Source organism: Somniosus microcephalus, chromosome 21 (assembly GCF_052327205.1).
Source record: "Somniosus microcephalus isolate GS21.2 chromosome 21, FLI_Smic_1.0, whole genome shotgun sequence".
NCBI classification, from domain to species: Eukaryota; Metazoa; Chordata; class Chondrichthyes; order Squaliformes; family Somniosidae; genus Somniosus; species Somniosus microcephalus.
Genome location: NC_141007.1, coordinates 58,056,181 through 58,070,603, shown reverse-complemented (window position 1 = coordinate 58,070,603; position 14,423 = coordinate 58,056,181). Strand labels below are relative to the sequence as shown.

At 46.0% G+C, this 14,423-nt stretch overlaps 1 protein-coding gene across 3 annotated transcripts in view; it reads right to left on the bottom strand.

The window, feature by feature from the left end:
* slc39a11 (solute carrier family 39, member 11) overlaps positions 1–14,423 on the bottom strand; it is a 709,353-nt gene that overhangs the window by 652,225 nt on the left and 42,705 nt on the right. Inside the window, exon 3 of one of the 3 annotated variants that reach the window (XM_085963740.1) lies at positions 8,209–11,729. The exons of the other annotated variants lie outside the window; for them this stretch is intronic. Coding sequence (XP_085819866.1) covers positions 8,789–10,936 — 2,148 coding nt within the window. The 5' untranslated portion in view covers positions 10,937–11,729 and the 3' untranslated portion in view covers positions 8,209–8,788. Of the gene's footprint in view, positions 1–8,208; positions 11,730–14,423 lie in introns of those variants that run through there. 3 annotated transcript variants of the gene reach the window in all.

Sequence of the window (14,423 nt, the reverse complement as noted above, 5' to 3'; positions counted from 1 at the left end):
TAAGGGGTGAAGCGAATGGCAATGACACAATACAGTAATTACCAAAGTTCAGGCAGTGATCCCAGGACTGGCAAATAGTAACAACAGTGCCTGGGTGAAGGGACCGTGTTGCTCCAAATGATATTGTAACTGCTGCTGCGTGTTGACACAGAGTTTAGCTCATCTGGCAATTGTTTAAGCTTGGTTATGCCAACACATACAACAGAGCTCAGACCGTAAATATTGCACAAAAAACAGCATCCACTGAAGTCAGAATATTTTCAAATGCTAAAAACAGGCTTTTTATTCTAGAGCAATGATTATAAACTCATGCCTCTCTATATGACGTAAAAATGAGCCAAAATAGGAAAACGGTGTTAATATATTCTGAGCACTTGCTGCAGTTTCCCACATAGACAGGCGTGAGCACGCCACACCACACTGCTGTGCCAACAGATGGTACCGCAGGGGGCTGGAGCAAGGCTCACACCCGCGATTCCTCACATGGTGAGCTCCCTGCCTCTGCCATGCCCTCAATAATTGGCGGCAACCAAAGAGAGGAAGCTGGGGTGGGGGGGGCGGAAGGTGCATCAGCAATGTCACCATGCTCGTGTATCTCTGACACATCACTAAGGCCTGGGAGCAGGTTATCTGTTCACTCATCCGGCTGCCACATAGTAATCTCAAAAGGTGAGGATGGGCACAAGATATTTATTTATCCTAGCAGATCTGTATGAAATGTTACACTTTTCAATGCCACTATTATTGCAACTAGTTATATTTTAATATATGCTACAGCTTCACCATCGCAGGTTTTCCAGAATTGGCTTTTTGACTTTGCAGGGAGTATACGCCATTCAAATCTTACTGTCCACATTTATGATAAAGGGTCGTAAGCTTTCAGCAGAGCTGATGCAGCCAAAGCATACTGCTTCACCTCACGTGTGAATGGCTCACCTAATGCAGCCTGCCTACGTTCCAAGCTCTGGAATTCCCTCCCTAAACCCCTCTGTCTCTCTCTCCCCTCCTTTAAGATGCTCCAAAAAACCCACCTCTTTGACCAAGCTTATGGTCATCTGTTCTCATATTTCCCTATGTGGCTCAGTGTCAAATTTTGTTTGATAATTGCTCCTGTGAAGTGCCTTGGGATGTTTTACTATGTTAAAGATGCTATATAAATGAAAGTTGTTGTTGCCACGAAGATATCTCCACTGCCCCAAAAGCCGCCAACCTCAGGATATCAAAGACCTGACAATCAACTTCAACTGAGACTATCAAAACGTGCTTGTTTATCAAATTGGGTTGTATTTTACTCAAAGACTTGACCAATGCACCAAGATATTGGAGAGCAATGATGACCAGCTATTACAGAACTGTTTCCCCTCCCTCATAAATAATGTGATGCTTCTCATTCTACAGTGACTGTGACTCCTGTTGGATAAGCATGCAACATCAATAATCGCAAGAAATTTGCAATCTATTTGCTCAGTGGCAAAGGGTCTGGGTGGTGAGAAGTGTAAACCTAACCTACAGACAGTTGATCCATTAACTGGGCAGTTAGCCTGAGGAGCTTGCATTATGGTAGTGAAATTAGGCCGTGCTGAAGCAATTTTATGTTTAATTAAATACCAAAAGTGTTTTTTTTTTTTTTTACATACAAGTGTTTTATTAATGCATGGAATCTTTCAGTTTTCAAACATTATTAAATTTCAGCAGAAGCCAATGGAATCAATTAAGTGTGATTTATTATCCTATAAAAATAACACTGCACAATGTACCAGAGAGACAGAAAAAAGAGAGAAAACATGTTGTTGATAAGTTATGCTTTATGTTTCACATCTTGCACCACCAGGGCAATTTCATCCCACTCCAACCATGTCATGCCCTTCGAAATGGCTTGGACGGCAGACACTAAGGCTGCGATTTCGCCAGTGGAGGTGGGAGAGGTGGTTGGTGGGTTCCGGTCCCGCTCCTGGCTGCTGCCGCCGATTTTACATTAATAGGGCTCGTTAAGCCCACCCTGCGGGGTTCCCGGCCAATTAAAAGGAAGCGGGTTTGTTGACATCACTTGATGACGCATCATCAGCTGGTTTCCTTAAAGGGGCCATGTCCACAATTATTTTGACAGTTGTTCCGTCAGTGTTCTGCAGCATTGAGGTGCTGCAAATACGGACAAGCACTACACAAAGGTGCACGGCTGCACCCAGGCTCTCCCATGACACCCTCCATATGCTTATGGAGGGAGTCACAGCACACAGGGAGGTTCTCTTCCCTTCCAATGGGCTGAAGAGACCTCCCCAGGACACCAACGCAGCCTGGTTGCACATTGCACAGGAGGGCAAAAGCAGGGATGTCGTCAGGGGTCCCTGGCTGCAGTGTCGCAAACCTTTCAATGATCTCAGTAGATCACGAAACGTTACTGCAAAGCCACACTCAACCGCATCCTGCTGTGCCTCTCATCACATCCCCAACACTCTGCCTTCCCCACCCTACTCCTGAACATCCTTACTCACACCAACTTACCTTGCACCTCCACCCATCCCTCTCTATCTACATTATCACTTCCCCATCTCACTTACCACCCCTCACACTCACCCTCATCCTAATGCAATCATACCAACTCACAACACAAGGATAGGCACTTGGGTGTACTATGCAATGTTCATGTAAATTTTCTGTTAATGTGTTGTCAAACATTGAAATCTTTATTTTCAACACTTTGCCTTATTGTACAGATCTGTGCTCACCTTTGGAAGTGTCTTAGTGAGTTGCAGTGAATGGTGAGCCATAACAGTACCCCCCGTAATGGTGATGAGTGTGAAAGGAATGGCTTGGTCATTGTAGAAATGCTTTATGGTGTTGGTGTGGGATGGTGCCAATCTGGCGCATCATGTGGCAGCCAGGGTGTACAGCGTCAAGTGAAGTAAATCTGGCCATGGTGAGGCTATCGCTGGCATCCTGAGCAGCAATGTTGTTTGGTGCTGATGCCCTGTGTCCTGTGCAGCATCAGGTGATTGCGGAGAAGGTTGGTATTGTTGTTGGTGATGTTGGCGTTGGGGCTGATCGTGGAGGGATTCAGAGGAGCAAGGTGAGATTTTTTCAAGGGCACCGATGTTGCTGGAATAGACGGCAGCTGAAGTTGAGATGACAGAAGCGATCTGTCAATGGTGAGAGAGCTTGCTCCAAGGAGGTGACAGTGGATAGAGAGTTTACAAACACTTCCAAACTGCTTACAGCTCAAAAGTGTCTTCCAAGTCCTGAAGGCTCAAGCATCTGACACTGGAAAAGTGACCAGCTTTCATGACACTTTTGCAGCTGTCACCTATTCACAGCAATGGGGAGACATAGAGAACCCGACCTACTTACCTGACGTGATGTCCAAACGACGTGAACCCTGTTAAAAATGTGGTAAAATAGAAATAGGCTGGCAAAATAGTAGTAAACAAGCACTTAACAAGCAGTTAAGTATCTTAAATGCCTCCCCCGCCGCTTGGTGGCAGGTCTGTTCTGAAATCGTAGACCCAACATTTTGGAAACTTGCATGGAGGCGGGTTCGCAGTGGGTTCCCAACCCGCCGTCAATCATTTCAATTTTGACAGCGGACCCGCCTCCAAACGCTGGCAAAATTCAGCTCTAAGAATCCACGGCCATCCAGTTTGAAAACCAATGGTATCTTCCACTGCATTGGTAAACAGTCTGAGCGGCTGCAGTAAGTTTACACACGCCGACACCGATCACGCCCAGCTTCTGCTAAAGAGCTGTGGAGCATCTAGAAAAGAATCCAAGCACCACTCACTGCAAACGCCCAGGCTCAAAAACAGAGAGTAAGCAGGTGGGGTCCTGGCGCCTGCGCGCCCATAACTTGAGAACTTGGTATTCACAAAGTAATTGGACACATGAATCATTCCGCCATAGCACACTACACTATTGTGGGCACCATAGGTCTCCACCCCAACCCAAATATTCAGAACAGAAGCAGCACCACGGCAAATCAAATACTCGACTACACTGTGCACAGGTGACCATATGTAAAGCCACAGGTACATATTATTCTTCCGTACAAAACAGTATCATCTATTATGTTGATTTATCCATTTGCAATTAGCTTTTGGGGGAAATCATAGAGCGCCTCTAATCAGAGAAGTTTAATAGAAATGACATCACAAATCATCTCTTTATTTAAAAAGCCCCCAGGGTGAAATATTCCATGCACTCAAATCTTAGCTCAGAATTTGACATCATGCTCTACAGATTAAGGCAGCACATTCTTTCCAAAAAACAAATTAATTCATGGCATTAATTCAAGATGTCCCATAAAATGTTCAACATGCATTCTTCTTTCGCTGAACCCTCAGGCATAGGGCCTAAAAACCACAAACTATTCTCCGCTAATAAAACTATTAAGATCTGTATCACTGGTTCCACCTTTCCCTCTCTTAACTGTTCAGTTATTAAAAGTAATGTTCCGACCCACTTAAATAGAACATTCCTGTAGTCCCAACATGCGTGTCACTCCTAACTCAACGCAAGGTGGATCTCCAGTTTTTGGGCTTGCACATGATTTAGTAGAATCCAATTATTTGAACAAATATGCAGGGTTAACCCTTGCACTTCCCACTATTGCTACAGAGAAACCGCAATCTGAACACTATCAATTGCAGCTGTCTAAGAAGAACATAAATGCCCATCCCTGGCGCTTGCAACGCAATTAACCTTTCCCTGAATGGTCTGCCTCAAGCTAAAAGATTCAAATCAGATTAAAATATTGAAAAAGGGGGTCTTCAGTATGTCGTTATGCCTCAGCCATGACCCCTCAAGGCTGGATCATTGCTTTTCCAAGTGTGCCTTTTAGTCACTGTTCTGCACTTCAGATTTAAACTAATCAAGTCCCCTGCTAAATTTGTACCTTGAGGTATTTTAAATTTAATATTTTTTTAAATCCGTTTTAGAATCGGAACACATTCTTATTTAAGACAAAACAAAATTTATTAAAAACATAGTTTTTTTTAAAAGTTACAACCAAGGTCACTTTCCAAGTAATCAGGCAAAGAAGTTTGCCCGCCAGCAAGGCACATTGGAAAATCATCCCTGTAGTGTAATTAGGTACAAAGGAGCAAGAGAGAGCCATTTAGCCTCTCGAGCCTGTACCGCTATTCAATTAGATCACGGCTGATTGCCTGCCAACTCAACTCCATTTACCCGCATATCCCCCGACACCCTTACCTAACAAAAAACTACTGAAATAACAACAGAAAATGCTGGAAATAATCAGCAGGCCAGGCAGCATCCGTGGAGAGAGAAACAGGATTAACGTTTCAGGTCTGGGACCCTTCATCAGAACTGGAAAAAGCTGGAGATGTAACATATTAAGCAGGTGCAGAGACGGGGGGGGGGTTTAGGAGGGGAGGAAGGAATTGAAAGAACATGCTGTGAAAATGTTGCAAATGGGAATGGCAAAATCATACTGCATGAAAAATGGGGGCAGGGATTATTATCTGAAATTGTTGAACTCTATGTTGAGTCCGGCAGGCTGTAAAGTGCCCACTCGAAAGATGAGGTGCTGTTCCTCGAGCTTACGTTGAGCTTCATTAGAACAATGTATTAGGCCGAGGACAGAGAGATCAGAGTGGGAGTGCAGTGGAGAATTAAAGTGACAGGCGACCGGAAGCTCAGGGTCACCCTTACGGACTGAATGGAGGTGTTCCGCAAAGCGGTCACCCAATCTGCATTTGGTCTCACCAGTGTAGAGGAGACCGCATCGTGAGCAGCGAATACAGTATATTAAATTGCAAGAATCACAAGTAAATCACTGTTTCACCTGGAAGGGGTGTTTGGGGCCCCAGACAGTGGGAAGGGAGGAGGTAAAAGGGCAGCTGTTACATCTCCTGCGCTTGCACGGGAAGGTGCCAGGTGAAGGAGAAGGGCTGTTGGGGGTGATTGAGGAGTGGACCAGGGTGTCGCGGAGGGAGCGGTCCCTTCGGAATGCTGAAAGGGGAGGTGAGGGGAAGATGTGTTTGGTAGTGGGATCACGTTGGAGGTGGCGGAAATGGCAGAGGATGATCCGTTGAATGTGGAGGCTGGTGGGGTGAAAGGTGAGGACAAGGGGAACCCTATCATGGATCCGGAAGGGAGGGGCAGGGGTGAGAGCAAGAGTGCGGGAGATAGAACGGACACGGTCGAGGGCCGTGTCAACCACAGTAGAGGGGAATCCTCGGTTGAGGAAAAAGGAAGACATGTCGGAAGCACTGGTGTGGAAGGTGGCATCGTCAGAACAGACGCGGCGGAGATGGAGAAACTGGGAGAATGGAATAGAGTCCTTACAGGAAGCGGGGTGGGAGGAAGTGTAGTCCAGGTAGCTGTGGGAGTCAGTGGGCTTGTAGTGGATGTTAGTCGAAAGCCGATCGCCAGAAATGGAGACGGAGAAGTCAAGGAAGGGAAGGGAAGAGTCGGAGATGGACCATGTGAAGGTGAGGGCAGGGTGGAAATTGGAAGTAAAGTGAATGAACTTATCATGTTCAGGGCGAGAGCAGGAAACGGCACCAATACAGTCATCGATGTACCGGAAAAAGAGGTGAGGGAGGGGACCCGAGTAGGACTGGAACAAAGAATGTTCCACATATCCCATGAACAGGCAGGCATAGCTAGGACCCATGTGGGTTCCCATAGCAACACCTTTAATTTGGAGGAAGTGAGTGGAGTCAAAGGAGAAGTTGTTCAATGTGAGAACAAGTTCAGCCAGGCGGAGGAGGGTGGTGGTGGATGGTGACTGGTTGGGCCTCTGTTCAAGGAAAAAACGGAGCGCCCGAAGGCCGTCCTGGTGGGGGATGGAGGTGTAGAGGGATTGGACGTCCATAGTGAAAAGGAGACAGTTGGGGCCAGGAAACTGGAAACTGTTAAAGTGGCGGAGGGCATCGGAAGAGTCGCGAATGTAGGTGGGAAGAGACTGGACAAGGGGAGAAAAAAGAGTCGAGATAGGAAGAGATAAGTTCCGTGGGGCAAGAACAGGCTGAAACGATGGGTCTACCAGGGCAGTCAAGTTTGTGGATCTTGGGAAGGAGGTAGAAGCGGGCTGTGCGGGGTTGGGGGGTCTATGAGGTTGGCGGCCATGGAGGGAAGATCTCCAGAGGAGATGAGGTCAGTGACACACTTGGAAACAATGGCTTGATGTTTGCTAGTGGGGTCATGGTCCAGGCGGAGGTAGGAGGAGGTGTTGGAGAGTTAGCGTTCAGCTTCCGCACGGTAGAGGTCGGTTCGCCAAAAAACTACTGACCTCACTCTTGAAAATTTCAATTGACACAGCATCTACAACCATTTAGGGGAGTGAGTTCCAGATTTCCATTATCTTTTGTGTGAGAAAGGGTTTCCTGATTTCACTCCTAATATTAAGATTATACCCTCTTGTTCTGGATTCCCTAACCAGAGGAAATTATTTCTATGTATCTATCCTGTCGAATATTACATAGAAGGTACAACATAGAAATAAGACATTTGGCCCAACTGGTCTATACTGGTGTTTATGCTGCATACAAGCCTCCGCCCACCCTACTTCATCTAACCCGATCAGCATAACCTTCTATTCCTTTCTACCTCATGTGTTTATCTAGCTTCCCCTTAAATGCATTTATGCTATTCGCCTCAACTACTCCACATTCTAACCAGTCTCTGGGGGAAAAAAAGTTCCTCCTGAATTCCCCATTGGATTTATTTGTGACTATCTTATATTATTGCCCCTAGCTTTGGTCTCCCCCACAAGTAGAAACATCTTCTCTACGTCTACCCTATCATCATTTTGAAGACCCCTATCAAGTCACCCCTCAGCCTTCTCTTTTCTAGAGAAAAAGAGCCCCAGCCTGTTCAATTTTTCCCAATAGGTATAACCTCTCGGTTCTGGTATCATCCTTGTAAATCTTTTTTGCACCTTCTCCAGTGCCTCAACATCCTTTTTATAATATGGAGACCAGTACTGCAAGTGTGGGCTAACCAAGGTGCTATATAGGTTTAACATAACTTCTTTGCTTTTCAATTCTATCCCTCCAGAAATAAACCCTTGTGCTTTGTTAACTATTTTTTTATGGCCTCATTAACCTGTGTTGCTACTTTTAGTGATTTGTGTATCTGTACCCCTAGATCCCTTTGCTGCTCTACCCCATTTAGCCTCTTATTTTCCAATTATGTGGGCACCTTATTCTTCCTACCAAAATGCACCACCACACACTTAACTATATTGAAATTAATTTGCCAATTACACGCCCATTCTACAAGTATATTAATGTCTTCTTGTACCGTAATCATTTTAAACACCTTGATTCAATCACCCTTCAACCGTCTAAACTCAAGGGAATAGATGCCAAGTTTATGCAACCTGTCCTCATAATTTAACTCTAAGTCCTGCGTGTATTCAACCGCTTATAAATTTGCAGTATCAGTAAGAGTAGCAACTCGTTCTCACCGATGATAAGCAGGTCTACCTTTGCACAAGGTGTGACTCTGTTTCTGGAATATCATTTGGTAAGTCTGTGTGTGATAGTGAGAATTACTACACAGACCACAAGAGTAAATTTTAACAGGTCTTTACTAGTCGAAGGTCAGGGCTAAACTGCCCAATAAATCATTACACAGCACTTATATACCGGTGTGGTCACCACCGGTATTACAGTATACAGCAGCCAAGATAAAGTAGTGCAACTCTTAAAATAGTTTTCTTAAAGGTGGAACGGTTACATAGACCACAATCCTCCCTTTTTAGCTTAACAGTATATATTCCCCATTAAACATAACATATATACACAACTTCATGTAAAAAAACAGTTCACAGATTCAGTCTCTGAGGAGGCCTCCTGACTCGGTCCGGATAACGCCTCGGTGGTGTAGTAGTTTTCGGTGATGTAGTAGGTTCTCGTTGCTGGGGTGACTCATCTAATAGTCCTTCACTGGACTTAACAGCTTGAACTTTCGTAACTTCAGAACCAGCATTGCTGACTTCTAAAGGCTCGAGTACCTTGGGAAGTTTTTCTACTTCCAGACTGATTTGGCTCAGTTCGGAGGGACCACGTGCGTGACCTGGTAGGGGTGATAATGGTTCAGATGAGTCATCATCTTCTGTTTCTTCTCTATTGTCTTCTATTTCCTCCATCACTTCAGCTTTTGCCTCTGCCACCAATTCCCTGAGTGGCTTATTACGGCTGACACTGCTCACAAAAGGGTGCTCTTTCTTCTTAGCTTTCAACTGATCGATGAATTTGACATATTCCCTTTCTTGCTCAGCTTTGATTCGTTTGGCCTCATCGCGCAGACGGTTTGTGTGTTCCTGATCCATTTTCTCAATCAGCTGCTTCTGCTGTCTTCCCAGATTCTCCAACTCTGTGTCAAAGAACTTTTTCTTTGCATTCATCTCTTGCTCAAAACGGCGAATCATTTGTTCTAATTGCTGTTGCAGTTTGAAATTGAGTTGAGTTCGAGCCCGGTGTTCCTCAGAAATGTGCATGTCTGTAGACTGGACAGACTCAGAATTCTCTGTCAAACTATGTTGTTGTTGTTCAGTGGAATTCTGTTCTGATGCTTTGTTCTCTTCTGAAGCATTTATGCACTCCTTCGTTTTTCCATCATTAGTCTGCAAGTCCATTTTAGACTTGTCTTTTGCACATGGGCTGGTCTTACCATCATCAGTTCCAGAGTCTGAGCTGATTGTCTTCACCGAGTTCTCACTCTCTGCTTTGTCACTGTCACTGCTGCATATGCCCTCATCCAATATTCTGGACAATCGTTCAGGTTTGACATCTTTTTTTCCGGAATCTACCGTTATTGCTTTTAGGGAGTGCCAGTCCATATTTATTTTCCTGATCCACTCCCGTCCCAGAAGTGGTGGACCTCCCTCAGGTAGTACATATATGTCCATTCCTTGGTGTTCTTTGCCCTTGTGTACCACCTTGACTTTTATCTTTCCGATGGGGTATACTCTTTGCCCCGTGTATGTCTGCAATACTATCTCCATATCCCGTAGGGGAATATGTGTGAATAACCTTTTGTAATCTTGCTTATTCATGACCGTCAACGCCGATCTGGTGCCCAATTCCATCTTTACTTGGACTCCTGCTATCTGAAGTGTGACCCAGATAGTTTGTAGGTCAGCTTCCTTACTCACATTGTGAATTCTCAGACTACCCAGTTCCTTGCTGTTGGAGTCCGAATCCGAATTCTGTTCATCCGAACTCTTCTCAGCCACCTTAGGTACCTTTCTGCACCTTTCCTGCGGTGACTTTTTGTTGCTGGTCTTCTTTCCTGACCGGCATACTTTAGCTATGTGACCAAGCTTGCCACATTTTCTACATTCCTGGTTTTTAAACCAGCATTGGTTCTGATCGTGTGTTGTCTTTCCACAACGATAACATTTCGTTGTACCCAAAGCCATTTGATCTACGCTGAGTGCCGCTGCCTTCAGCTGCATTTCCGCAGTGCCTCTCGCTGCGGCTTCGTGCGATGCTGCAATAGTGACAGCCTTATCAAGTGTAAGATCATTCTCTTCAAGCAGCCGCTTTTGTGTTCCTTCTTTCGACAATCCACACACGAATTTGTCTCTCAGTGCCTCTGTCAGACTTTCCCCAAACTGACAGTATTTCGCTAGCTTACGCAGTTCAATTAAATACTCCGCGTTGCTTTCCTCTTTCAGTTGCGTTCTCGCATAAAATTTAAATTGTTCCGCTAACATCAGCGGTGTGGGGTTCAAATGATTTTTCAGGACAGCAACAATTTTAGCAAAAGTCTGATCCGCCGGTTTAGCTGGTGATAGAAGATGCTTCAATAGCCCGTATGTCTTCGCACCCATTGAGTTTAGTAAGGTTAGTGCTTTATCTTCATCTGATATTTTATTTGCCTTACAATAAATCTCTATGCGTTCTACATACGTGGCCCAATCTTCAACATCGGAATCTAAATCGTTGATGTTACCACGCTTAGGCATCCTCGCAATCTTCTTGAGAAACAAAAAGAATTTTTTTTTTTTTTTTTTCCAAAATGGCGGTTTCCCGCGCTTGTCTTCTTCCCCCCCGCCTACGAAAATGGCAGCTTCCCGCGTTTGCCTTTCTCCCCTGCTGGCTGTAATGGCGATTGCCGTATTGCTGCGTTCGTCCTCCCCAGCGGTTCTCCAATCGTGCCTCCCAGCCCCTCTTGCAGTCCGGTCCTTTCCCCCGGCTGCGGCCGAGTTCTCCGCGGTTTTTTTTTTTTTTTAATTTTCTCCCACGCCTTACGCTGACCCGGTCGCTGCGCCTCACGGCCTCGGTAGCTGCCCGGCCTTTTTCACCGGTCGCGGTCGAGCTCTCTCTCGAAGCTGTTGCGTCTCCCAGCCCGCTTGCAGCCCGGTCTTTTACACCGGCTGCGTTTGTATTCACCGCGGCTCCCGTGCCTTACGCTGCCCCAGTCTCAGCGCCTCTGGCCCCGACTTCTGTCCGGCTCTTTTCCCCGGCCGTGGTCGAGTTCTCCGCCCTTATATCCTCCGTTTTTCCCTCCCCTACTTCACAGCCAACGTGGCCGACTTGCTGCTCGTCGCTGATCGGCTTACCCACCACCGTGATAGAAGGGATGATCACTGCCTGTTGCTGCTGGAAGACTTCGTGTCAGGATTCTTCCTTTGCTCTTCAGACCTGCGTCTTTTCTCAGCAGGATGATGAGGGCGGATGCCTCCTCTCAACACCCGTCAACTGCCTTGGATGTATCTCTGCCGCAGGGTAAGATCGTAGTCGTCGCCACTGTTAAGTCTGTGTGTGATAGTGAGAATTACTACACAGACCACAAGAGTAAATTTTAACAGGTCTTTACTAGTCGAAGGTCAGGGCTGAACTGCCCAATAAATCATTACACAGCACTTATATACCGGTGTGGTCACCACCGGTATTACAGTATACAGCAGCCAATATAAAGTAGTGCAACTCTTAAAATAGTTCTCTTAAAGGTGGAACGGTTACATACACCACATCATTGCTGTTACATCCCAACATCTTCATCAGATTGAGAACTCCCACTGCGTTCCATGCCCAGCACGCTATCACCCTTTGGACAGCTGCTGAAGTGGCGGTGGTGCTGCACAAGGTAGTTGCGAGGAGTGTTGCCCTCTTTGCCACTCTGGAGCGCTGCCCTCTTTGCCACTCTGGAGCGCCATCCCCGTAGGTCAGCAGTGCTGTATGCCAGCGGGGAAGAGGTGCCAAGTCTCAGGCTGCAGCTGACAGTTACTGTTTATGCACTGGCCGGTCCTATGCTGCATGATTGCCGCTTGCAGCGGATGGTACAGCTCTGTAGCTGACTCCCGCAAAACCCAGATCCTCAGAAAAGAGGTTCCGACTTATTTCGGGTTAGAAAATATATTCCCACTCAGGAAATAACAACAGAAAATGCTGGAAAGACTCAGCAGGCCAGGCAACATGCGTGGAGAGAGAAATAGAGTCAACGTTTCAGGTCGAAACCCTTCGTCAGGACTGAAAAAACACAGGAAATGAAACAGATTTAAAGGCCAGTTTGGGGGCTGGGAAATGGGGATGAGAGAACAAAAGAGAAGTGAAGAGACATTAAGAGATATTCAAAACGAGCCGAGATGGTGATAGGACTAGTGGAGACAAAAGACAGCTCTAGATTAGGTGTGAAATGCGCTGGCAGAATGGGAGACAGCTGCCATGTGGGAGAGAAAAAAAAAGGTGGAAGGGCACAAAACAAAGATGTGGATAAAAAATATATATAAATGTAATAGGGGCCGAGGTTATGATCTGAAATTGTTGAACTCGATATTGAGTCCGGAAGGCTGTAAAGTGCCTAATCGGAAGATGAGGTGCTGTTCCTCGAGCTTACGCTGGGTTTCTGTGGAACAATGCAAGAGCCCGAGTACGGTGAGGTCTGAGTGGGAATGGGGCGGTGAATTAAAATGACAGGCGACTGGCAGCTCGGGGTCACCCTACGGACTGAACGGAGGTGTTCCGCAAAGCGGTCACCCAATCTGTGTTTGGTCTCCCCAATTTGCATTTGATTTCCCAGTCAGGAGTTGCATTGTTCAGATGCTGCCATTCACAGCCATTAGCATTCAAAACCGAGTAGGACACGCACCGAAACACAGATGAACAAAAAACAACTGACACTTAATAGCACCTTTCATGTAACAAAGTGTCTCAAGGTGCTTTGAAAGACACCAAAAACTTAACTCAGGTGACCAAAGACAAGTTCTGAAGATGCTTTGAAGGTAGGAAGAGGTTCAGTGACAATTCCTAGGTGGAGGGCATGGTGGCTTCCACCACGGAGGGTAGCAGGTGGATGGAAGGGGGCGGGGGGAGGGAGGGAAAGGTAGAGATGTAAGGTAGGCCAGAGTTGCTAGAGCGGTAGATGAATTCCAGGAAATTCGACAAGGGAAAACTGCCGAGATAGGGCAGAGCAAGGCCATGGAAGGATTTGAAAATGAGGACAAGGATTTTAAAGTCAATGCACTAGGGGAGGGGAACCAATGGAGGTTTGGGTCGGGCGGGGGGGTGCGGCGGGGGGGGCAAATGAGATGATGGGTGTCCAGGACTTTGTATGAGGTATAACAGGGGCACCAGAGTTCTACTTGCAGTTTATGCAGGTTGGCAAGGGGAAGGGTAGAGAAATGAAGCTTTGGAGATGACAAAGGGATGGGTGAGAATTTCTGCCACGATGGAAAGAGTGGGTGGTGGGGGGGGGGGGGGGGGCGGAGGGGAAAGGGCAGGGGAGAGGTGAATTTCGCAGCCATCTTAGAGATGGGCTGGATGTGGGGTATGAGGATCTTCAGCTTCATACAGGACATAAGGGCTGTAGCCCCATATATTCAATTTCTCTACTGGACTTCATACTGAACATTTTGCACCCAGAGCCTGGATCCCTGTAGGTTCCACTTCCATGACTGTAAATATTTCTATTCAGTTTTTCTAAAGAGAAAAGTCACTGCAAGTTATTTCATACAAGAACATTTCTTACAGTAAAACTTGTGCAGCAACCAGCTTTTCAGCCATGACTCATGTTGTAATGTGCACCACTGCTAATAACACAATCATGTCAAAGTAACCTTTATTATGCTTCAATGAGACACTTTAAATTGTGAATTGTTATATTAAAAGTCTTTTTTCTCTGAACTGTTAAACACTTGCACTTGCCAGCCCCGAGTTTTACTTCTAACCTGAACGGCCACCCTTCAGGAAAAGAATGACTGCGTTGCACTTCAGTTTAATTTGGCTATCTTCCTGATGGTGTATTTCACTTTTTCTAACATCATTGGAAATGGATTCTTAAAAGATTCAAGTGTCTTTGGCAAAAGGAATACCCACACAGTTAAGATACTGAATGCCGAGCCACTCAAGTTGAAGAGTCAGTCAGTGTCACCTACTTCTTAAACATATGTATCATTAGGTTCTGCGCACCTGCATTTTGTCGCTTGTATGCAGTGGCCAGAGGTGTCCATA